Source organism: Pristiophorus japonicus, chromosome 7, assembly GCF_044704955.1.
Source record: "Pristiophorus japonicus isolate sPriJap1 chromosome 7, sPriJap1.hap1, whole genome shotgun sequence".
Taxonomy (NCBI): domain Eukaryota; kingdom Metazoa; phylum Chordata; class Chondrichthyes; family Pristiophoridae; genus Pristiophorus; species Pristiophorus japonicus.
In genome coordinates, this window is record NC_091983.1 from 169,786,214 (window position 1) to 169,811,876 (window position 25,663).

The 25,663-nt window shown below is 44.0% G+C and overlaps 1 protein-coding gene and 1 long non-coding RNA gene across 2 annotated transcripts; one reads left to right on the top strand and one right to left on the bottom strand.

Annotated features, from left to right (window-relative positions):
- Window positions 1-25,635, bottom strand: LOC139266898 (origin recognition complex subunit 3-like). Its single transcript, XM_070884518.1, has 6 exons — window positions 25,527-25,635; window positions 14,863-14,917; window positions 10,514-10,611; window positions 4,439-4,583; window positions 1,295-1,399; window positions 1-38 (listed from the first exon to the last, which is right to left on the bottom strand). The coding sequence occupies exons 1-6, from the start codon at window positions 25,548-25,550 to the stop codon at window positions 22-24; spliced, it is 444 nt and encodes a 147-aa protein (XP_070740619.1). The 5' UTR covers window positions 25,551-25,635; the 3' UTR covers window positions 1-21.
- On the top strand, window positions 12,408-19,674 carry LOC139266899 (uncharacterized). Its single transcript, XR_011593798.1, has 3 exons — window positions 12,408-12,466; window positions 19,252-19,411; window positions 19,550-19,674. It is a non-coding gene; the product is annotated as an uncharacterized lncRNA (long non-coding RNA).
- Window positions 25,636-25,663: the final 28 nt, after the last annotated feature.

The following is a 25,663-nucleotide window of genomic DNA, read 5'->3' on the forward strand; positions in this document are numbered from 1 at the left end:
TGGAGGCTTGAGACTGGAAGTCTACGCGGTCTGGACACCTGGAGGTAGGTTCGGAAAGATTTCGTGGGTCAAAGGCGTACTTCGGGGGCTACGCTTCCAACCGCAATTTCTAGCCCATGATGTTTTTAAAGCAACATTAGTAAGCCAACCCTAAAGCTAATTGGTAATAGCAAATAAGTTGAATTAGCTCGGTTTTCATTGTTCCACCATTGGCACCGTGCCTTCAGCTGCCTAGGTCCTAAATTTTGGAATTCCCTCCCTAAACTTTTCCATCTTTCTCTCTCCTCCTTAAAACCTACCACTTTGCCCTAGCTTTTGGTGACTTGTTCTAATATCTCTTTATGTGGCTCGGTGTCAAATATTATTTGATAACTCTCCTGAAACATCTTACGACATTTTTACTACATTAAAGGCGTTATATGAATAGAAATTGTTTGGATGTTGTTGTTGTTGTTAACTGAAATGCACCTCCCACTTTCCTCGATAAACAATTGAAAACAATCACTTCAGAAGATAGTTTGGTCTTCTGGAACAAATTCTTCCTCCCATCCCTCAAACCAGGGGTATGGTAGCAAAGGGGTTATGTTACTGAACTAATAATCCAGAGGCCTGAATTAATGGTCCGGAGACAGGAGTTCAAATCCCACCATGGCAGATGGGGAATGTAAATTCAATTAAATAAATCTGGAATAAAGAGCTAGTATCAGTAATGGTGACCATGAAACTGTGGGATTGTTGGAAGATCCCATCTGGTTCACTAATGTCTCTAGGGAAGGAAATCTGCCGTCCTCTGCCGTCCATACCCGGTCTGGCCTATGTGTGACTTTAGACCCACAGCAATGTGATTTGACTCTTAACTGCCCCCTGAAATGGCCGAGCAAGCCACTCAGTTGCATACCACCACCTTCTTAAGAGTAATGAGGCATGGGCAATAAATGTTGGCCTTGCCATCGACACCCAAATTCCATGAATGAATATTAAAAAAAAATCTGATTAGCTGATTCTGAACTTGCAAGGAAAATTGAAAGTCAAATTACATTTTTGTTTTGAATTTTTTGGTCGTATAAACATGAGCCAGGAGGCAGCTGGAGCAGCAAACTTGAATGCTGAGCAAAGATTTCAGCACAAAACCTCACAGAATACCAGATAAAATCTCAGTTGGCATACAGTAACAGCCTAAACATAGAATACGGACACAAGTGGCTGCAGAAAATCTAGGATTACACTTGTATATTGGCTTATCTCTGGCAGAATGTATAAACCAGGTTTTGCATCCAAGTAGACTTATCCTTACTTGTATATTCCTTGCCCTGCAGACAGACCACATGCGGGGTAAGCGACTGCTTCAGAAAGTCCGATAAGCTTTGAAGTGTCATTTCATGGTCAGGCACATTCACACCTACAGGATAAGGGAATGAACAAGAGACAAATAGTACATTTGCAAAAAAAAAAGGTAGAGATGCATAATACAGTTTCGCAGAGATGGACAACAAAATATTTTTACTTGCAGCCGATTGACTTACGCCCCACGCCCATCGAAAATAACACATCATCTCCTTGCACAGCTATAGCTAAATTGCTGTCCAAACTAAACTAGGGAACTGATCCCTCTCGGGTGCAACTGCTATACTGTGTCCTGATATATCCACAGTTACAACAATTGTCAGAAAGGGCAATTTGAAAAGTTAGCAACAATTTCTCAACAATTCTTTCTGAAAGTATTCGCCCACGCGGAAAAGGAAAATCAGAGGGAACGTCGTCCCCAAGCTGCTCCACTGCACTTCCAGTGGGCGAGATCAGAGCAGCCCAGGTGAAGGGCTGGACGCAGATCACTCGCATGCCTGCGCTCTGTGCATCGCTTCGGAAGGCTGAAGCGTTTGATAGATAACAAAAGAATTCACAGAGCAATAAAAGAGATATAGAATGCTTCGTTAATCAGCATGCTGGAGCTCGTCACCAGGGAGTACATTTTCATCGACTCACTATTTTTAGGAAAAATGTAGGCACGAGTTTAAAGCGTTGTCATTCACATCTCCTTTTCACTAAAATAGTGGAGAAGAAAATACACCCGTACATTTGTAGTTACAGTTACCCATCTTAGCATGAAAAAAAAGTTAAGACCAAAATAAATCCTCATCAGTTCTCATTTTCCATTCTCGGATGTGGCAGCTATGGTTTCTAGAAAAGAATAAAGTTTAAGCTTTCATTCAATGCCAATAGTCTTTAAAATATCATTTTCTAGCCAAGTTACACTTGTAACAGCAGCAGCAAAAGAAAAAACAAAATTTAAACTATTGAACTAGATACCTGAAATTTCAAATCATCCAAGCAGATAGCTGGAACCAACATTCAGCACCCCCAAGTCCAAAGAACACAATAAAACAATAACAGACAAAGAAAATACACCAGTCAGCCCGAGTAGACCATTATTACTCTTCTTCAGAACTGAAAACTGAAAGATAAACCATCATTTTAGGAAAAATTGGAAGGAGGTGGTGAGGAACAGATAATCTAATCAGTGAGAAAGTTCATGGGTTGTATGATCCTGTAACCTGTTTAAGAGAAAAGCAGGAATCGGTTAGATGATCTAAAAGATCATACCAGGGAGGGAATGGAAAAATACTGAAAAAACAAAATGTGGAGTTGGCCAAGATAGTGAGAGACACATCAGAAAGAAAGACTTGCATTTATATAGCGCCTTTCACAACCACCGGAAATCTCAAAGTGCTTTTCAGCCAATGAAATACTTTTGGAGTGTAGTCACTGTTGTAACGTGGGAAACGCGGCAACCAATTTGCACACAGCAAGCTCCCACAATCAGCAATGGGATAATGACCAGATGATAATCTGTTTTTCTGTTCTGTTGATTGAGGGATAAATATTGGCCAGGACATCAAGGAACAAGGTGAGAAAATGGGGAAAATTGAAAAATAACGACAGTCTGCAGATGCAGATACAAAATGAAAACTGAAATGCTGATAGCACACAATGGCCATGTAATGTCCAACACGGAGGAAAAAAAACAGGCCAACAGCAAGGACACAGCCCTAACTCTTCGCAGAATCATGCTCAACAAAGGGTCTACAACTGGAACTTCAACTGCCTTCGCTCCTCCTCCCCCATGTCCCCGACATCAACGGCTGTAAAAACATAGGAAGGAATATACCCAATGTCTGAAGCTAAAAGTCGATGCTCAGGCCAAAGGGTTGCAGGGTGCCCCGGTGAATGATGATATTATTCCGAAATTTGGTTTAAACTTGGTTGAAACAGTGTAGGAGACCAAGGATCGAGAGGTCAGAGTTGGTATAGGGATAGAGTACTGAGGGGTCAGAGTGGCTATAAGGATAAGAGGGTTAAATTATGGCAAATCACAGGAAGCTCAGGATCACACACGTGGACAGGGCGAAGTCCTTTGGCAAAGCAGTCTCCAAATCTGCGTTTGGGCTCTCCAATGTAGCGGAGATTGCACATTGAGCAACAAATACTAGATAGGTGGAAGCTGCCTCATATGGTAAGAGTGTTTGGGGCCCTGGACAGTGGTGAGGTAGGAGGTGAATGGGCATATGTTGCACTTGCCGACACTGAACAACAAAGTGCCATGTGAAGACAACGGGATGTTGGGTGGTGAAAGAGTGAACAAGGGTATTACAGAGGGATTGGTCCCACCACAAAGCAGAGTGGAAAGAGGAGGGGATGATGTGTATGGCAGTGGGATCATATTGTAAATGGTGGTAAAGGTTTCCTGGCAAATGTGGAGGCTGGCGAATTGGAAGACGAGGGGGAATCTGTCATTATTAGGAGAGCGGGGCGAGTGCAAAGGCACGGATAAAATGACAGATATAGTCAAGACATTTTAGAAGCTCTCGTGAGCAATTGGAAGAAATGTATGGAACCTTTACAGGAAGCAGAGTGGGAAGATTCTCAAGTTCAAAGTAAAAGCCAGAAGTAGCACCAACACAATTTTCGATATAAGAACAGGTCAGGAGGGGGCCTGCGTAGGATTGGAACAAAGAGTGCTCCACGTATCCTACAAAAGGACAGGCATAGATGGGACTTATGCCAGTCCCCAGAGTGACACCTTTAGCCTGGTGGAAGTGAATGGGTTAGAAGAGTTGTTTAAGGGTATCACAGTTTAAGCCAGGCGGAGGCGGCAGTGGTCGAAGAAGACTGGTTGGGCTGGTGTTCAAGAAATAAAAATATAGCACACCCTATAATCAAAAAAAGTCAGATAGCTTAACTGCTTTTAAGCACTTAGTATAACTGATGATCATAGTCTGACCTGAAACATGAACCTGTATATCTCCTTCAGGTGTTAACACACCTGCTCAACACTTCCAGCACATTTATCTCAGATTTCCAGCATGTGTGTTTTTTCCTTTTTATCTTTAACTTTATAAATCTAGTTCCGTCTATTGAAATCATCAATCGATGGGCTTACCGAGAACAAGTGCTGCAGTGGGGATTTCACGGCACCGCAGCCGATAGCTCCAGTCATTTACTTTTGAATGAAGTTGAGTGTGGGATTTTTTAATAAACGATAATAAACTATCAAATATCTTCTCATTTAAATTATCTTGCAATCTCTGTAATAAAAATCACAACATATAATGCCTGAAAATAACAGTCATCTCCAAATACACCGGGTTATTCACATCAAACAATGGAGAAACTTCCCAAGCAACAAAAAAATACATTCAAATTAGCCTCAGGACACAGGTGGCTGTAATTTCCACAGTGTTTCTCAGCTATAATTTCAGTGGAAACTCCAGGGAAATGGCATAAGCAGCAACTTATGCAGTTTCTCAGGGGTTTCCACTGAGATTACAGTGGGGGAATTGAGAGAACTCTGGGGAAATTCTATCCCAGGATATCATTAAGAGCAATTAGCCTCAGCATGTTCCAGCAATTAGACCTCTTGGCCTTGAAACAACAGGCCAAGTTAGACACAGCTAGACCATTAACAGCGGAATAACACACCATGCATAGCATGGCATGGCATGTTCGCGACATTGTAAAACAGTGTACCCTACCCAAAGGCGGCTACCGATCCCCAAAATACTTGGTAACCACACTTTCAATTGGCACATTCTGGTACTTAATCAGTTCTGCATCTGTTTCAGATTAAAAATGCATTGTGTTTTTACACTACACGAGTCTTTCATCATGCAACATTTTTTTATTCAAAAGTCTGGTTGTATTTCACAGGAAGTATGGGTGCTACACACAAGATGAAAATTAGTCCATTAAAAAAAAAAATCACACTAAACATGGCTGTAACAGACCCATTTTACAGGTTCTGCAGCTTTGGGTATTTGAGCACTGTAGCAAGACAAGGCAAGATTTCAGTTTTGCAGTTACTTCACCAGGCAGGATGCCAAGGCCCCTTGATCTTTTTTTTAAAAAAATGACCTCGTTCAAACAGCAAGAATCTATGTTGCTTAGCATGAGTAAAGTTTAGCGTTTTCAACATTACAAAGCTTCAGTAGTTAATATACACAGCTAATGTTGACTGTGGACTGAAAATGATCACAGCCCAAATAGTGGCTATGAGAATATGGCTTCTGCCAGGCATCATTAATCATTAATTCATTCAGAGCTAAAGAGTGAGCTGGGCTGAAACATAGAAAATAAGTGCAGGAGTAGGCCATTCGGCCCTTCGAGCCTGCACCACCATTCAATAAGATCATGGCTGATCATTCACGTCAGTCCCCCTTTCCTACTTTCTCTCCATATCCCTTGATCCATTTAGCTGTAAGGGCCATATCTAACTCCCTCTTGAATATATCCAATGAACTGGCATCAACAACTCTCTGCGGTAGGGAATTCCACAGGTTAACAACTCTCTGAGTGAAGAAGTTTCTCCTCATCTCAGTCCTAAATGACCTACCCCTTATCCTCAGACTGTGACCCCTGGTCCTGGACTTCCCCAACATCGGGAACATTCTTCCCGCATCTAACCTGTCCAGTCCCGTCAGAATCTTACATGTTTCTATGAGATCCCCTCGCATCCTTCTAAACTCCAGTGTATAAAGGCCCAGTTGATCCAGTCTCTCCTCATATGTCAGTCCAGCCATCCCGGGAATCAGTCTTGGAAACCTTCGCTGCACTCCCTCAATAGCAAGAACATCCTTCCTCAGATTAGGAGACCAAAACTGAATTCCAGGTGAGGCCTCACCAAGGCCCTGTACAACTGCAGTAAGACCTCCATGCTCCTATACTCAAATCCCCTAATTATGAAGGCCAACATACCGTTTGTCTTCTTCACTGCCTGCTGTACCTGCATGCCAACTTTCAATGACTGATGAACCATGACACCCAGGTCTTGTTGCCCCTCCCCTTTTCCTAATCTGCCGCCATTCAGATAATATTCTGCCTTCGTGCTTTTGCCCCCAAAGTGGATAACCTCACACTTATCCACATTATACTGCATCTGCCATGCATTTGCCCACTCACCTAACCTGTCCAAGTCACCCTGCAGCCTCTTAGCGTCCTCCTCACAGCTCACACCGCCACCCAGTTTAGTGTCATCTGCAAACTTGGAGATATTACACTCAATTCCTTCATCTAAATCATTAATATATATTGTAATGAGCTGGGTCCCAGCACTGACTCCTGTGGCACCCCACTAGTCACTCCCTGCCATTCTGAAAAGGACCCATTTATCCCGACTCTCTGCTTCTTGTCTGCCAACCAGTTCTCTATCGACATCAGTACATTACCTCCAATACCATGTGCTTTGATTTTGCACACCAATCTCTTGTGTGGGACCTTGTCAAAAGCTTTTTGAAAGTCCAAATACACCACATCCACTGGTTCTCCCTTGTCCACTCTACTAGTTACATCCTCAAAAAATTCCAGAAGATTTGTCAAGCATGATTTCCCTTTCATAAGCCCATGCTGACTTGGACCGATCCTGTCACTGCTTTCAACTGCGCTGCTATTTCATCCTTAATAATTAATTCCAACATTTTCCCCACCACTGATGTCAGGCTAACCGGTCTATAATTACCCGTTTTCTCTCTCCCTCCTTTTTTAAAAAGTGGTGTTACATTAGCTACCTTCCAGTCCATAGGAACTGATCCAGAGTCGATAGACTGTTGGAAAATGATCACCAATGCATCCACTATTTCTATGGCCACTTCCTTAAGTACCCTGGGATTTATTGGCCTTCAATCCCATCAATTTCCCAAACACAATTTCCCACCTAATAAGGATATCCTTCGGTTGCTCCTTCTCATTAGACCCTCGGTCCCCTCGTACTTCCGGAAGGTTATTTGTGTCTTCCTTCATGAAGACAGAACAAAAATATTTGTTCAACTGGTCTGCCATTTCTTTGTTCTCCATTATAAATTCACCTGAATCTGACTGCAAGGGACCCACATTTGTCTTCACTAATCTTTTTCTCTTCACATATCTATAGAAGCTTTTGCAGTCAGTTTTTGTTTCCGGCAAGCTTCCTTTCATACTCTATTTTCCCCCTCTTAATTAAATCCTTTGTCCTCCTCTGCTGAATTCTAAATTTCTCCCAGTCCTTAGGTTCGCTGCTTTTTCTGGCCAATTTATATGCCTCTTCCTTGGATTTAACACTATCCTTAATTTCCCTTGTCAGCCATGGTTGAGTCACGTTCCCCGTTTTATTTTTACTCCAGACAGGGATGTACAATTGTTGAAGTTCATCCATGTGATCTTTAAATGTTTGCCATTGCCTATCCACCATCAACCCTTTAAGTATTGAGGAAAAAAGGTGTAGATTTGTGCACAGGGATTAAACTGGCAAAAAAGCTTTGATCCAATCAACAAAACTGTATTATAAGCCAACAAAGTTTAAAGCATTGAAGATTTGTAAAAACTAGCTTTACCAATTCAAAAAAAATAGAAAAATTAATGGACAGTGTATTCGACAGAGCTGGCATATAATCCTAAATGATAAGAGCATAGCCTAGAAAATGGATTACGTTGCACCCATTTAACAGGCATAAAGCCGGGGCCTAAGGATCCAACATGGCGGGTACTGTGCGAGCATTCATTCCACGGCAGAAATGCGCCATCCGCCATATTGGTAATGGTTCCTCAATAGACCTCCAGAGTGCATGCCTGAAACAAGCTCTTTGTAAATGCAAATAGGGAGTTTAATGACCAAAGCATGGGCCGTGTATGGTGTGGGCAGTTTCTTCAGGCAATTGGTAGCCAAACCAACTTAACGGGACCATTGCAAGATGCCATCTGAAAGGCAAGTTTGCATATTTTTTTTTTTACACTTACTTATTGTGGAGCCAGGAAGAGCAGGAGTTCTCCTCCACATCTCGCCCCCTCCCACCCCAGGACTCTCATTATGACGCTGCAAGCCGATTTGGCTGCCTTTGGCTTCCAGCAAGTGACACCTATAGCTCGTCAGTTATAAGCAAACAAGGCCGGAGGACAAATGCACCGTGGCTCTGCCACCGGCCTTGTTAGGTGCGCAGTGTGTGTACTATACCAGGATCGGGCCCCCATTTAATTCCTAAGCCCATAACTTTGCAAAAATTGGTTTATATCCCCAGCCTTTGTAATTGCATTTTACCCATTAAAACCCCTTAAAAATGACTGTTGCTACGCAGGACTTTCTCAAGCTAAACACCGGCAAGAACAATGTGATCCTGTTTGGCTTTCACCTGAAACTAAACCCTAGTCCCTGATTCCATCCCTCTCCTCTGCTGCTTGTCAAGACTGAATCCACAATGTCCTGCTTGACCCCAAATGGAGCTTCAAACCCAAATCCAGTCCATCCCAAAGATCGCTCATTATCATCTTCAAAACATCACTCACCCCCACTGCTACTAAAATTCTCCATCGTCTTTATTGCCTCAACTTTTCTAGCCTCAGCTCCATTCATCATCCAGTACTTGAGCACACTAAACCATACTAACATTCATCCATCCCCACCCCCGGTCCTCGTTGATCTTGATTGGCTCTGCCCCACATCATATTGATTTCAAACTCCTCTTTCTTTTATACAATTTTCCCCTTTCCATTGTTCTATCCTTCCTCTGCAACCTCTTCTAACACTACAATCCAGCTCATACCTTGTGTCCTTCTGATTCTGGATTACTGAGCTGCCACTTCCCTCTGCTCCACCACTGGTGGCACAGCCTTCAACCATCATAACCCTATGCTCGGAAAATCTCTTCCAAATACATTTCTCCTCACCTTCAAAATTAGTTGTTTCAGCCACCTTCTCTAACTTTGTGGCACTTCCTGCTCAGCATCCAATCCACCCATCATAGGTGAAGCTCCTTGGAACGTGTTACTATGTTAAAGGAGCTATATAAGCATGCTGTGGGAGCAGACAATGTGTGTGTAATGTCCCCTGATGTGACATCATATAGTGCCATTCCAATGCAATCGTGTACAAGAATAGTGGATATTGCTCCCCATTTTTGATGCCATTAAAGTATCACATGAGAAGACATCAGGGGAGTTCTACTCAAAATATCCGTCAACAGGTTGTGACTATTTAAAGTGCAAGGGACAGGCTAGTGGCACCAATAAGGCATAGAATATAAGAGCAGGTGGGTTATGCTTGAACTGTATAAAACACTGGTTAGGCCACAACTGGAGTACTGCGTGCAGTTCTGGTCACCGCATTACAGGAAGGACATGATTGCACTGGAGAGGGTACAGAGATTTACAAGGATGTTGCCGGGAGTGGAGACTCTTAGCTATAAGGATAGATTGGATAGCCTGGGTTTGTTTTCTTTGGAACAGAGGAGGCTGAGGGGAGACCTCATTGAGGTGTATAAAATTGAGGGGCCTAGATATAGTGGATAGAAAGGGCCTATATCCCTTAGCAGAGGGGTCAACAACCAGGGGGCATAAATTTAAAGTAATTGGTAAAGGGTTTACGAGAGGATTTGAGGGAAAATTTCTGCATGCAGAAGGTTGTGGGGGTCTGGAACTCCCTGCCTGAAAGGGTGGTAGAGGCAGAAACCCTCACCACATTAAAAAAGTACTTGGATGTGCACCTGAAGTGCCGTGACCCACAGGATCATGGACCTAGAGCTGGAAAGTGGGATTAGGCTGGATAGCCTCTTGTTGGCCGGCATGGACACGATGAGCAGAAACGGCCTCTTTCCGTGCAGTAAACTTCTATGATTCTAAGTGTGCAGACCTCCCTTTAGGATAGTTAGAATTATAAAGCAGCTCTGAAGTAAATCTGTCCCTTTTATGACTAAGCACGTCCTCCCATTTCTCTCTCTCTCCTCAGCAAACTTAACTGCATGTCTACAATAAAAAATCTTGAAATTACCTGATTAATCTGCATCGAATTAAGTTGCCAGCACATTTAAATTCAATGATCCTGGGCTGCAATTATTTGGACAGAAGCACAGCAAAGATCCAGTGAAATGAAAAATGTTTTAAGTGGAAAAGTGCAATTTTCTGATTATATAAATCAATTAATGACACCTGCTGTTAAATACATTCCAGCCCTCATGCATTATTCAAATCTAAGCCAGACTCCTATAGTGGAGCTTACCTCGGTATCCTCTTTCATCTGTTGCCATAGTGACTCATAGGTACTAAATCGCAACCTGTCATTCTCCGAAACAGCTTTGCCTTTATTAAAGAAGTCAGCTATAACATAGAAAGCAGAGCATATATTTGGTCAGACTAAACAACACGTAATAAATATCTCAACTACTCCATAAGCCCAGTTCTGATCAACCACCTAAACCATTAAAAGGGCTACACAAGATTTGAGAAAAATACTCTGAAATATTTTAAAATGTGTAGTTGCAATGCAACCATCCCCATTTTCTTTCACCATAGGCAGTCCCTCGGAATCGAGGAAGACTTGCTTCCACTCTTAGCATGAATTCTTAGGTGGCTGTACAGTCCAATACGAGAACCACAGTCTCTGTCACAGGTGGGACAAACAGTCTTCGAGGGAAGGGGTGGGTGGGACTGGATTGCCTGCGCTTGATTTCTGCATGCTCTCGACGACGAGACTCGAGGTGCTCAGGGCCCTCCCGGATGCACTTCCTCCACTGAGGGCGGTCTTTAGCCAGGGACGCCCAGGTGTCAGTGGGGATGTTGCACTTTATCAGGGAGGCTTTGAGGGTGTCCTTGTAACGTTTCCGCTGCCCACCTTTGGCTCGTTTGCCGTGAAGGAGTTCCGATTAGAGCGCTTGCTTTGGGAGTCTCGTGTCTGGCATGTGAACAATGTGGCCTGTCCAGCGGAGCTGATCAAGTGTGGGCAGTGCTTCAATGCTGGGGATGTTGGCCTGGACAAGGACGCTAACGTTGGTGCGTCTGTCCTCCCAGGGGATTTGTAGGATCTTGCAGAGACATCGTTGGTGGTATTTCTCCAGCGACTTGAGATGCCTACTGTACATGGTCCATGTTTCTGAGCCATACAGGAGGGCGGGTATTACTACAGCTCTGTCGACCATGAGCTTGGTGGCAGTTTTGAGGGTCTGGTCTTCATACACTCTTTTCCTCAGGCGGCTGAAGGCTGCACTGGCACACTGGAGGCGGTGTTGGATCTCGTCGTCAACGCCTGCTCTTGTTGATAGGAGGCTCCCGAGATAAGGGAAGTGGTCCACGTTGTCCAGGGCTGTGCCGTGGATCTTGACGATAGTGGGGGGGGAGCAGTGCTGTGCGGCGAGGACAGGCTGGTGGAGGACCTTTGTCTTACTGATGTTTAGCGTAAGGCCCATGCTTTCATACGCCTCAGTAAATATGTCGACTATGTCCTGGAGTTCAGCCTCAGTATGTAGCTCGACGACAGAGGTTGGGGTGGTCTTGGACCTAGCCTGGAGACGGCGAAGGTTGAACAGGTTCCCACTGGTTCTGTAGTTTAGTTCCACTCCAGCGGGGAGCTTGTCGACTGTGATGTGGAGCATGGCAGCGAGGAAGATTGAGAAGAGGGTTGGGTACCTTCTTTACTGAATACAGCCAAAAGTCAATCCAGGTACATTGTGGGCTGAGCCAGGGCAGATTCTAGCGCGACCTTGCGTGGTAAGTTTTTATAACTTACAGCAACGTAAGTGGATAAATGATTTAACTGCCATTCTCACTAAAACAACGAATGACATCAAATAGCTGAGAACTATTCTAACTCACATCATCAGACATAAATAACATTTGATACATGGGACACATATTTCACTGAAAGCTCTTAAGTATCTGCTGTACCAGTTACCCCTGAAGGTGGCACTGTGATAGGTATTATCAATGTTAAAAGTAGTCTTACACATTACAATTTCTACTTGAAGGAATCAGCCTCTCTCAAATGTCCGGACATGGACTTGTTATTTTTGCCCAGAGCGGAAAGTTGAATTTAGATTATGCAGCCTGATTGTGTGCCTAGTCATCCAGCTATCTTTGGGATTTGTTTCTTCTTCGCCTGCTAGCAAGAGGACACATTTCCAAAACAAAGGGGTTTTTTAAACCAAACATAGTCTGCCTCTGAGGGAATTAGAAAAAAGTAAGTGTTCTGATTCCACACCTGTTGTAGCTTTTATTTTGTGCTTTATAAACTTTAAAAAAAGAATGAAACTGATGGGGAGGGAGAGAGTTACAAATAGAAAGGCAGGCAGAAAAAGTAGGAGTTTGAAAGCAAAAAAGACCTCAGGGTAGGAGTAGGGGAGAGTGAAGATAGCAGGGAAGGGTGAGGGATGTCTTTGTGGGGAGTGGTGTAGAGTAGATGATGGGTTAAGAATGAGATGATTGGCAGTGGAGCAAGGGGAGAGGAAAATAGAGGGGTTGAGAGTATTATTCAAAGAGGAAGAGGTGGGGCAGTGATGGGAGTGTGTGATAGGAAGGGGAATGAGTAGTGGGAAGATGAAGGGATGGGGACGCGATGAGTTGACAGGAAGCATGAATGATCGGGAAGGCAACCTCTGAGGGCCACATTTTCTCCACAACCCCACCCCAAATGCAGTCTGCAGCCATTGGCAGCTGCTTTCCCCCACCACACCACGCCACCCACCACCTCCCACTCAAAAGGAAAGAAAGACAGAGAGAAAGCAGAAGACGACAGACAAAGAAGGAAAAAGGAGAGTTAAAGGGAGAGAAGGAGCAAAGAAAGTGACAGAAGCAAATGAGGAGACACAGAATCAGCAACACAGAGACAGAGATCATATTCTCCAAAGCCATGGGATATCAACTAATTTCATTAAAACCATTATGTAAAATGATGCTAAACATCTCGCATCAGAATATCTCAAGGGGAATTAGGGATGGGTAATAAATGCTGGCCTTGCCAGCAATGCTCACATTCCACAAACAAATATTAAAAAATCTTAAAGTACAAGATTAAACCGGTCGTTATATTCTGAAATTTTCAGGTAGACAAAGTTTCAAAACTGCCATTGATAATTACTGAAGAGTAAACATTTGCATTTTAAAATATGAATTACAGCACAAGTATCAGTACCGACAATAAGATACAAAATCTTCAGGATATTCCAGTGATCTTCTTTTGGACAGTTTATTTGATTTCTTTAATATACAGGGGAAGACCATTTCTACGGATGAATTTTAAATAGTGACAGTTTTACATTATTCGAAGACTTCAAATAATTTATACATTTTCTTCCTTCAATTTCTTAATCTTCATTTTATCCCCCTGCCCACTTTATATTTTTCCTTTTCTTCCTCCAACCAACAAAGCTCAGAGATTTGCCTCCAATAAGCTGGGCGTAAAAGTTAGCAAACAGGACGGCAAATTAACAGTTGGGGCCTCTTCAAATATGAGTTGAATCGAGTACAAAAGAGGTACAGTTCTATGGGACAGAAAGGAAAGAGTTTTGTGGATAAATAGATGTTAAAAGGAAACTTTAAAGTTAAATGGTACAATTAGAGCTAACAATACTAAAAGGAACACAGGGAGAATAAGAAAAAGTGTAGTGGGAAGATAAAAAGACAAATTAGAAAAGCCAGAGGTAAAGGATTAAAACATAGGAGCAGGGATAGGCCAATCAGCCCTTCGAGCCTGTTCTGCCATTAGACTATCAAAATAATTATAGGGCTTTTATAAACATAGTAAGAGAATAGTGAGAGAAGGTAGGATCACTAAGGGATGAAGGGAGAAACCCAGTTGTGGAGCTGAAGGAATGGTAGATATATATAATATATATATTACATATATATATTTTATATATAATATATATATATAATATATATTATATATAAAACCAGTTTTTTAAGAAAATATGTTGGAAGTAGAATGAGGGTATAACAGAGGAGCAAGTGGAACAGTTGTTAATGATAACTTGTATCAGGATTTGGTTGTGAAAAAATTAGCAAAACTGCAGGTAGATAAATAACTGGGCCCTGATGGCATGCACACTGGGCGGAGAGGATTATCGTCTTATAATCTGTCAAATAAAATTAGCATTTTGTATTTACAAGAATTTTGACTATTTGCTAAATAAATTTTTTAAATGTAAATATATACACCAGTACAGTAGACTGATGTACCAACAAAACCCCCGTACTAAGATATAGGCCCGTGCACTCCCTAGATGTGATATTTTCTATCTCTACAGCGTCATCAGAGGATGTATGGAGTAGCAGCCAGGCATGAAAAACTAGGAGAGCTGGTCAGCACCACAGTCCCCAGCACTTGCTGAAATCCCGTTTATGCTCAGTCTCAAAATGCCACTTTATTCCATTTATTATGGAATGATCATTTTTTTTTTTAAAAAGGGGGGGGGGGTGAAAGAAGTAAAAAATATGAGGAAAAAGTACATAAACAGGGGATAGAAACAAAATGTGGAAACAGCAGTGTATTTTGTTATAAAATACAGTACCTATTTACCCAAACTTGTACACATGAACTACACTCGATTCTGTCTAACTAAACCAGTGAGTACAAACCTGTGACAGATATCTTTCTCTTTTTGGAGTCTTTTGGCCTGAAAACAAAGCAACCCTGTATGACAAAAGAGAGAAAATCTATTAGTTTGCAGCTAAGTAGTGTTACAATTCTTAACAACAACAACTTGTATTTATATCGAGTCCCAAGGCGCTTCACAGGAGTATTATGAGGTAAAAAATCTGACACCGAGCTGCATTAGCAGAAATTGGGGCAGGTGACCAAAAGCTTGGTCAAAGAGGTAGGTTTTAAGGAGCGTCTTGAAGGAGGAAAGAGAGGCAGAGAGGTTTAGGCAGGGAATTCCAGAGCTTGGGGTCTAGGCAACAGAAGGCACAGCCACTAATGGTTGAGTGATTATAATCAGGGATGCTCAAGAGGGCAGAATTAGAGGAGCGCAGACATCTCGGGGGGGGGGGGGGGGCGGGGGGAGGAGGGGGTGGTGGCTGGAGGAAATTACAGAGATAGGGAGGGGCGAAGCCATGGCGGGATTTGAGGCATTGCTTAATCGGGAGCCAATGTAGGTCAGCGAGCATAGGGATGATGGGTGAGCGGGACTTGGTGCGAGTTAGGACATGGGCAATAGAGTTTTGGATCACCTCTAGTTTACGTAATGTGGAATGTGGGAGGCCAGACAGGAGTGCGTTGGAATAGTCAAGTCTAGATGTAACAAAGGCATGAATGAGGCCTTCAGCAGCAGATGAGCTGAGGCAAGGGCGGATATGGGCGATGTTATGGTGGTGGAAAAAGGCAGTCTTAGTTATGCTGCAGCTACCTGGTCAAAAGCTTATTTCAGGATCAAATATGACACCAAAGTTGAGAACAGTCTGGTTCAGCCTCAGACAGAAGTTGGGGAGAGGGATGGAGTCAGTGGCTAGGGAGCGGAGTTTGTGGCGGGGACCGAAAACAATGGCTTCGGCTTCCCCAATATTCAGTTGGGAGAAAATTTCTGCTCATCAGAACTGGATGTTGGACAAGCAGTCTGACAACTTAGAGACCATGGAGGGGTCGAGAGAAGTGGTAGTGAGGTAGAGCCGGGTGTCATCAGCGTACATGTGGAAACGGATGCTGTGTTTTCGGATGATGTCGATGGGGCAACATGTAGATGAGAAATAGGAGGGGACCAAGGATAGACCCTTGAGGGATACCAGAGGTAACGATGTGGGGGTAGGAAAAGAAGCCGTTGCTACGATTAGATAGATACAAATGGAACCAGGCAAGTGCAGTCCCACCAACTGGACGATGGTAGAGAGGCGTTGGAAAAGGATAGAATGGTCAACCGTGTCAAAGACTGCAGACAAGTCAAGAAGGACAAGGAGGGATAGTTTGCCTTTGTCATGGTCCCAAAGGATGTAATTTGTGACTTTGATGAGCCTTTTTGGTACTGTGGCAGGCGCGTAAACCTGATAAGAGGGACTCAAACATGGAATTGTGGGAAAGATGGGCATGGATTGGGGAGGCGACAACACATTCAAGGACTTTGGAGAGGAAAGGGAGGTTGGAGATGAGGCGGTAGTTTGCAAGGACGGAGGGATCGAGGGTTGTTTTTTTTGAGGAGCGGGATGATAACGGCAGATTTGAGGGAGAGGGGGACAGTACCTGAGGAGAGAGAACCGTTAACAATGTCAGCTAACATGGGAGCCAGAAATAGAAGCTGGGTGGTCAGCAGTTTGGTGGGAATAGGGTCAAGGAAGCAGGATGTGGGTCTCATGGACAGAATGAGCTCGGAAAGCTGATGAGGCAAAATTGGAGAGAAACTGGAGAAAGATGAGAGTTCAGGGCCAGGGCAGGGGGCGTCCTTAGAGGAAGTTTGGCCCGGTGAGCTGGGGAAGGAAGGGAAGAGATGGCCGAGGGATGGTCTCAATCTTAGAGACAAAGAAGTCCATGAGCTACTCGCATTTATTGTCGGAGGTGAGGGTGGAGACTGGGGAGAGGGGTTTAAAACAGTGTAGATCAGTTCACTGATCTTGGGCACTAGGAACAGAAGGGGAGATGGTTAGTGCTCAGAACAACTGCCGACATTAATTCATTTCTTTAGTTGTAACATTCCAGAAGAATTTTATTTCAACAAACTCAATTAAGTGGTAGCATCATTGGAGATTTGAGGATTCATAGGTGGAAAATATATCTAGCATGTGCAAGTGTCTTGTAGGGTTGTTCTTTTCCAGCTCTGAAACATTCAGACAGACATATTCCCAAATGATACACCAGACCACTACAGCAAAACAATGTTTCCCGCTTCCAAATTCCACCTCTCCTCCTGAAGCTGCTGACTCATGGTGGGTTGCCCAGGTGCCCATGCATGTGTGAGTCTAGATAGTGCTTGTTGGCATGACATTCTACTCTCCAGTTGAACCCAATCCTGTCCTCATCTTACATCCACACAGGCACGTGTTCCAGTGAGGGTCACTGAACAGCAATGGGAACCCTGGCCGATTTCTTCCTCTCCATTGCTTGAAGTGCTGTGTCCAGTTGTAATATCCCTACATATGCCGGAAACTGTAGCATGGTGGTTATGTTACTGGACTAGTAATCCAGAGGCCTAGACCAATATCCAGCGGCACAAGTTCAAATCCCACCACGGCAGCTGGGGAATTTAAATTCAGTTAATTAAATAAATCTTGAAAAAGCTAGTACAGGCACAAAGTCCTAAATCCAGAATCCTCAGGACTGAGTCCATTCTGGTTTTGATTTTCCCCCGGATTTCAGACAAGAAAATCAAGTCTGAAATCCGGAAACCTCGACCAAATCCGTGCCGGGTTTTGAGCAGCGAGATCCGAAATCTGCCAAAACCTGAAATCCAACAAGGATTCAGTCAAGGATTCCAGATTTCAGACTTGATTTTCTTGTCTGAAATCTGGAATCCTCGACTGAATCCGTGTCGGATTTTTGGTTTGCCTCAAAAATGTGCAGTTTTCGGACAATAATTCTGGATTCCAGACAACTTAATCAGCTATGCGCAAAATGTGCAGTTTCGGAGTTCCGGATTTGGGACGTTGCACCTGTATCAGTAATGGTGACCATGAAACTCGGATTGTTGTAAAAACCCACCTGATTCACTAATGTTCCTTAGGGGAGGAAATCTGCCTTCCTTACCCGGTCTGGCCTATATGTGACTCCAGACTCACAGCAACGTGGTTGGCTCTTAATTGTCCTCTGAAATGGCCTAGCAAGTCACTCCATTGTCAAGAAGGTGGCTCATCGCAAAGGCAATTAGGGATGGGCAATAAATGCTGGCCACATACCGTGAGTGTACCTCCAAGTTCATACGACTGAGTCCATGATCAGATCAGCCATGATCTTATTAAATGGCAGAGCAGGCTCAAGGGGCCAAATGGCCTACTCCTGCTTCTATTTCTTATGTTCTTATGACTCAGCTACATGCTGCTTTCACCAAAGGAAATCAAGAAGTAATAATTTTGCTCACTGGCATTAACTTAGCATCATGTCCATGGAGACAGACACAGCGGGCTGGATTTTGGACTTTTGCGATTTCGAGGCGATAAAGATACCGCCTGAAAATAGTTTGCTCTCTCGACTGCAAGATTTGCCAAAAATTTAAGATGGAGGAACGTTGGCGTTAATTCAGGCGTTGCACAACGGACTGTGCACCCAAGTCGAAACTCGCGGCAGTAAAGGAGGCGGCCATTTTGTGCATGCATAGTTTTTTTTCCTAATTGCAGGCGTGGCAGCTTTCTATGAACCACCCCACTTCAGCAGAGATGGAGGAGCAGGAGGGAAAACAGCATGCCAGGCGCTTCTCAAATGAGGCCACTGAAGCATTAGTGCCCTGTGTGGCGAGGAGGTGTTCCTCACTCCATTTTGCTGGGGGAGCCAGACCGCTGCCACCAATCTTTAATAGGCTGTGGAAGGAGATTGCACAGGAGGTCTCTGCAGCAGACACTGTGCCCAGAACTGGGACACAATGTAGGAAAAAGTTCAACTACCTTACCAAGTTTGTCAGTGTGAGTAGCATTCATAGTTACGTATGCCTCCTATCCTTCCATAATGAATCTCAAAAGCACTTTGTGAAATCTTTCATGCATATGGTCCCTCTCAAAAGTCAAAAGGGTGGGTTTCATAATGCATAAGATGAAGGATGACTTCTCTACCCATTGCCTCCTAATGATCAATGCACATAAACTTGGTGCTTAATTATCAAGACCCTTCCTCGCAATACTGCTGCTATGGGTTTCATAAAAATCACCTGCAGCCCCCATGTAACATCCCTCTCATCTCCTAACAATCGCTCACAAAGCTCATGCAACATCCACATAGATTGAAGTGAAGTAATTAGAACATCCACACAGTCTCACCTAATGAAGTATGTTAGGTATATATGGCAGAACAGGAGAGGAACCCTTTCTGAACCCCTACTATTTTTCTCTTTGCAGTCGAAGCACTCTCACAACAGGAGGGAGCAGCTTTGCACAAGCGGGGGCCCGCCTCAAATTCTGCCACTCACTGATGTTGAGGAACGGGTGTCGGCACTTATAGGAGCACCAGCTTGGACAGTTGCCGGGGGCGATGCTGAGCCCCCTTCGGGTAGTGAGGGTATGTAAATGGTTGCACTATTGTGACATATAATGAAGTGGCGGCGGGCCTTCAAATGAACATGTGCAATGCCACCTTCCTCCTGTCACCCTGCCCCCTCCCCTGCTGCTAACCACATCTGTTGTTTAATGCTTGCAGAAGACCAGCCACAATCGCGCCAGCCTTCCCGGGACGCAGCTACATCTGGCCATGGCGGTGATGACGAGGCCGCTGAGACAACTCAGATGTTGAGCCGCAGAGCCCACCGGTTACCCCGACTCAAGACACGACAAACGGGGACGATGACAATTTTCCAGGTTTTGAGTCTTCGGAGGCTCCTGGCCCCAGTCGCCTACATCAAGCAGTGCGAGAGGGGAATCTCGCAGGCCAGCTCTCCGGAGGGTGAGTCGGCAAAGTAGGTCTGCTCAATGACAGGCAGACATGGAACTGGACTTGGTGGGAATGTCCAGGGATAACACAGGAATGCACCGTGAGCTTATGGATGCATTGTTTCTTATTAATTTTTATAACCATGTTTCTTTGACCTTTGCTATTGGTGTCGTGTGTCTCATTCCAGAATTCAGTGTAGATAAGCCTTTATGGTGGTAGTGTCGCAAGTCTTAGCTGCATCCCCACCTTCCCCATTCAAGCAAACCGGTCAATCATGAGCTGGCGACGTGCGGCTCTTGCTCCGACAGCATCTCCACGCTGCCTCCCCCGTGGATGGGGTGACTCTGCAATCCATGTATTTCCAGGTTCATCTTTGACATACTCCTGTCCTGAGGTGGCCCTGCAATCCCCATTGGCAATGCCTGGCCCCTCATGATGGCTAAGTTGTGTAGCATACAGTACACCACAATGACTTCGGAGACCTGCTGAGGGTTGTATTGAAGGCTGCCTCCAGAGTGGTCCAGGTATCGGAAGCGCTGCTTGAGCACCCCAATTGTCTGTTCGATGATGTTGCGGGTGGCTGCATGGCTGTCATTGTAGCACTGCTCGGCTTGTGTGGTGGAATTGTGGAGGGGGGTCATGACCCAGGTGGCTAGGCCGTAATCTTTGTCCCCGATCAGCCAGCCCTGCCCTTGCCTTTGTCGCTGAAACATTTGTGAGACACTACTCCCATGTAAGATGAAAGCATCATGTGTGCTTCCTGGATAGCAGGCATTCACTGTGAGGATCTGCTGCGTGTGGTCGCACACCAGCTAGACGTTTAGAGAGTGGTATCCTTTATGGTTTCTGAATACCTCGGTGTTGTGTAATTGTGCTCGCAATGCAACGTATGTGCAATCAATGACTCCTTGAACCTTAGGGAAGCCTGCAATTCTTTCAAACCCCAAAGCCCTCTCATTCTGGCTGTCTCTGCTCATTGAGAACTTTAAGAAGTCCATTCTGCGGGCGTACAGAACCCTTGTAACCTGGTGAATGCAGTGATGTGCAGCGTGTTGAGAGATGCTGCATATGTCCCCTGCTGCTGCCTGGAAGGAGCCAGAGGCATAAAAGGCCATCGTTACAGTCATCTTCACTTCAAATGGGCAAGAACAGCAATCAGTCGAGTATTGCACAAGGAGCCAGAGCAAAACAGAAGTCAAGGAGGGGCAAAGGAAAACCCCTACAGTAGTTGGAGTTATACACAATGCAAAGGAATATGGCTGTGATTGTCAGAGGGCCATCATCACAGCCTCAGGGCATCAATGCAGTAGTTCCTCAGGGAAGTGTCTTCAGCCCAACCATCTTCAGCTGCTTCATCAATGACCTCTCCTCCATAAGGTCAGGATTCGGGTTGTTCATTGATGAATCCACTGTACATTCACAACTCCTTGTCTGAGGTGTCCAGACTGCAATCGGAGAGGCAAATATGGTCCACATGCCCGGTCAACTCAGTTCTATTTGCATTTATATGCCTTACTTGCTGATTTGTCTTGTTTGAATTTCAAGAGGTCATGGTTTCAAGCCCCACTCCAGGACTTGAGCACATCATTTAGGCTGGCACTTCTATGCAGTACTGAGGGAGTGCTGCATTGGTGAAAGGGCTATTTTTGAGGGGAACCGCTAAATTGAGGCCCCTGTTCAGGTAGATGTAAAATATCCCACGGTGCTATTTGAACAAGAGCAGAGGAGTTCTCCTGGTGTCTCGACCAACATTTATACCTCAACTAAAATCACTAAAAATTAGATTCACTGGTCATTTATGTAATTTCTTGGTGGGACATTGCTTTGCAAATTAGCTGTTATGTTTGTGAACACAATCGCCATGGCTGTACTTTAAAAGCAATTAATTTGCTGTGAAGTATATGGGATATCCGGAGGACATGAATGATGTTACATAAATTATTTATTTCATGGGCCTGGAGATGATGCAATGGAGTTTTTAAAGCTGTTGCCTCAAATGATGGATAATGCTCAGATCTGTTAGAATCAGCTGCCTGGGATATAATTGGAACATCCATTTAAACTTTATATGCTGTATCAAACTCCATGAAGCTCACAAAAACAAAACATTTGGGCATTCCTACTTAATACTTTGCCTTTTTTTTAATTTGTTTGTGGTACGTGGACATCGCTGGCAAGGCCAGAATTTATTGCCTATCCCTCAACATCCAACATCAGATCGGTTTACTGGATACAAGGTGAGACTGCATACATATAGATATTTTTATAAAAACATAAGAATGCTCCACCATTCAATAAGATCTGCCCACTCCCCATAACCCTTATCTCTCAAAAGTCTGTCTATCTCCGCCTTAAATATATTCAATGACCCAGCCTCCACAACTCTCTGAGGCAGAGAATTCCATAGATTTACAACCCTCAGAGAAGAAATTTCTCCTCATCTCAGTTTTAAATGGGTGCCCCCTAGTTTTAGTTTCCCCTATGAGTGGAAATATCCTCTCTGCATCCATCTTGTCGAGCCCCCTCATTATCTTATGTTTCAATAAGATCACCTCTCATTCTTCTGAACTCCAATGTATATAGGCCCAACCTACTCAACCTCCCCTTATCTCCAGAATCAACCTAGTGAACCTTTTCTGAACAGCCTCTAATGAAAGTATATCCTTCCTTAAATACGGAGACCAAAACTGTACGCAGTACTCTAGGTGTGGCCTACCAATACCCTGTACAGTTGTAGCAGGACTTCTCTGCTTTTATACTCCATCAGCCCTTGCAATAAAGGCCAACATTCCATTTACCTTTCTGATTACTTGCTGTACCTGCATACTAGCTTTTTGTGTTTCATGCACAAGGACCCCCACCACCACCCCCCCCAGGTCCCTCTGTACTGCAGCACTTTGCAATGTTTCTCCATTTAAATTATAATTTGCTTTTCTATTATTTCTGTCAAAATGGATAACCTCACATTTTCCCACTTTATACTCCATTTGCCAAATTTTTGCCCACTCACTTAGCCTGTCTATATCCCTTTGCAGATAGTTTGTGTCCTCCTCACAATTTGCTTTCCCACCCATCTTTGTATCATCAGCAAACTTGGCCACATTTCATTAGGTCCCTTCATCCAAGTCATTAATATAGATTGTAAATAGTTGAGGACTCAGCACCGATCCCTGCGGCATCCCACTAGTCACTGTTTGCCAACCGGAAAATGACCCATTTATCCCGGCTCTCTGTTTTCTGTTAAGTTTGCCAATCCTCTATCCATGCTAATATATTACCTCCAACCCCGTGAGTTTTTATCTTGTGCAGTAACCTCTTATGTGGCACCTTATCGAATGCCTTCTGGAAATCCAAATACACCACATCCACTGGTTCCCCCTTTATCCACCCTGCTCGTTACATCCTCAAAGAACTCCCAGCAAATTTGTCAAACATGATTTCCCTTTCATAAAACCATGCTGACTCTGCTTGATTGAATTATGCTTTTCCAAATGTCCCGCTACAGCTTCCTTAATAATGGACTTCAGCATTTTCCCAACGACAGATGTTAGGCTAACTGGTCTATAGTTTCCTGCTTTTTGTCTGCCTCCTTTTTTAAAATAGAGGCGTTACATTTGCAGTTTTCCAATCCGCTGCCACCGCCCCAGAATCCAGTGAATTTTGGTAGATTACAACCAATGCATTCACTATATCTGCAGCCACTTCTTTTAAGACACTGGGATGTAAGCCATCAAGTCCAGGGGACGCCGGCCTTTAATCCCATTATTTTACTGAGTACTACTTCATTAGTGACAGTGATTGTATTAAGTTCCTCTCTCCCTATAGCCCCCTGATTATCCGCTATTGGGATGTTTTTAGTATCTTCTATCATGAAGACCGATATAAAATATTTGTTCAACGTCTCTGCCATTTCCCTGTTCTCCATTATTAATTCGCCAGACTCATCCTCTAGGGGATCAACATTTACTTTAGCCACTTTTTTCCTTTTTACGTACCTGTAGAAACCCTTACTATCTGTTTTTATACTTCGTGCTAGTTTACTTTCATAATCTATCTTCCTTCTTTATCATTTTTTTTAGTCGTTCTTTGCTGGCTTTTAAAAATTTCCCAATCCTCTGGCCTCCCACTAGTCTTGGCCATATTGTATGCCCTTGTTTTCAATTTGATACCATCCCTTATTTCCTTAGTTAGCCATGGATGGTTATCCCTTCTCTTACAGTCTTTCCTTCTCATTGGGATCATTTTTTTTAGTCGTTCTTTGCTGGCTTTTAAAAATTTCCCAATCCTCTGGCCTCCCACTAGTCTTGGCCATATTGTATGCCCTTGTTTTCAATTTGATACCATCCCTTATTTCCTTAGTTAGCCATGGATGGTTATCCCTTCTCTTACAGTCTTTCCTTCTCATTGGGATATATTTTTGTTGCAAGTTATGAAATATTTCCTTAAATGTCTGTCACTGCTCATCAATTGTCCCATACTTTAGTCTATTTTCCTAGTCCACTTTAGCCAACTCTGCCCTCATACCTTTGTAGTCTCCTTTATTTAAGCTTAGGACCATGATTTGAGAACCAACTTTCTCACCCTCCAACTGAATTTGAAATTCAACCATGTTATTTATGGTCACTATTTCCTAGAGGATCTTTTACTATGAGATCATTTATTAATCCTGCCTCATTACACAGTACTAGATCTACGATAGCCTGCTCCCTGGTTGCTTCCGCAACATACTGTTCAAGGAAACTATGCCGCATACACTCTATGAACTCTTCCTCAGGGCTACCCTGGCCAATTAGATTTGTCCAATCAACATGAAGGTTAAAATCACCCATGATTCTTGCCGTTCCTTTATTACAAGCCTCCATTATTTCTTGATTTATACTCTGTCCAACAGTGTAGCTACTGTTAGGGGACCTATAGACTATGCCCACCAGCGACTTTTTCTTTTTATTATTCCTTATTTCCACCCAAACTGATTCAACATCTTGATCCTCTGAGCCAATATAAGTTTCTCAAATAGGGGTAGGAGCAGGCCATACGGCCCCTAGAGCCTGCTCTGCCATTAAATAAGATCATGGTTGGTCATCGACGTCAACTCCACATCCCCGCCCGATCTCCATATCCCTTGATTCCACTAGACTCCAAAAATCTATCTATCTCAGCCTTGAATATATTTAGACTCAGCATCCACAGCCCTCTGGGGCAGAGAAATCCAAAGATTCACAACCCTCTGAGTGAAGAAATTCCTTCTCATCTCAGTCTTAAATGGCTGACCCCTTATCCTGAGACTGTTCCCCCTAGTTCTACTCACTCCACCCAAGGAAAACAACCTCTCAGCATCTACCTTGTCAATCCCCTTCAGAATCTTACTAGTAGCTGCACGTTGACTGACCTCCAAAATAAAACAGCGAGTGTTGGAGTTGCATGCATGGAGTCCTCAATCCATCTACAACTTTACTGTCATCCCCAATTCCTCTGGTGTCAAACCTCAAATCATGGCAATTGCCAGTCATTTCAGTCCCCAGCGACAGGCTGCGGTGCTGCAGATCCCTAGTTTTACTGCACAATTACTGATACCCTCAATTCTGAACAGTCGCCTGCATCTTTGACAGATGCACATGCTGATCTCGTCATTTAGTTACTGGTTATATTTCGCATCTGACAGGAATATGAAGGATTTTGCAACACCCTCAAGCAACCCGTGAATTGCGCCCTCCTACAACTTTGCTCATGCGGATGGCGCCTTTACCTTCGACACCGAGGACATGGCCATTGTGTGAACGCTCCCTCACAAAGGCCCGGGGCGTTGTGCTGCCCAACTCAGGGTCCCCGGCGCTCTCTGGGCGGCCTATCAGGGCGGCGCTACTTCCCGCGACCAGGGCGCAG

Bases quoted from the DNA above. Each gene is read 5' to 3' on its own strand.
- LOC139266898 (XM_070884518.1), bottom strand. From the start codon at position 25,550: ATGGCCATGTCCTCGGTGTCGAAG. The intron at 14,918-25,526 runs GTAAAGGCGCCA...TTTGTCATACAG, and splicing joins CCATGTCCTCGGTGTCGAAG to GGTTGCTTTGTTTTCAGGCC. The intron at 4,584-10,513 runs GTAAGCTCCACT...TTTTTATTACAG, and splicing joins AGATGAAAGAGGATACCGAG to AGATTGCAAGATAATTTAAA.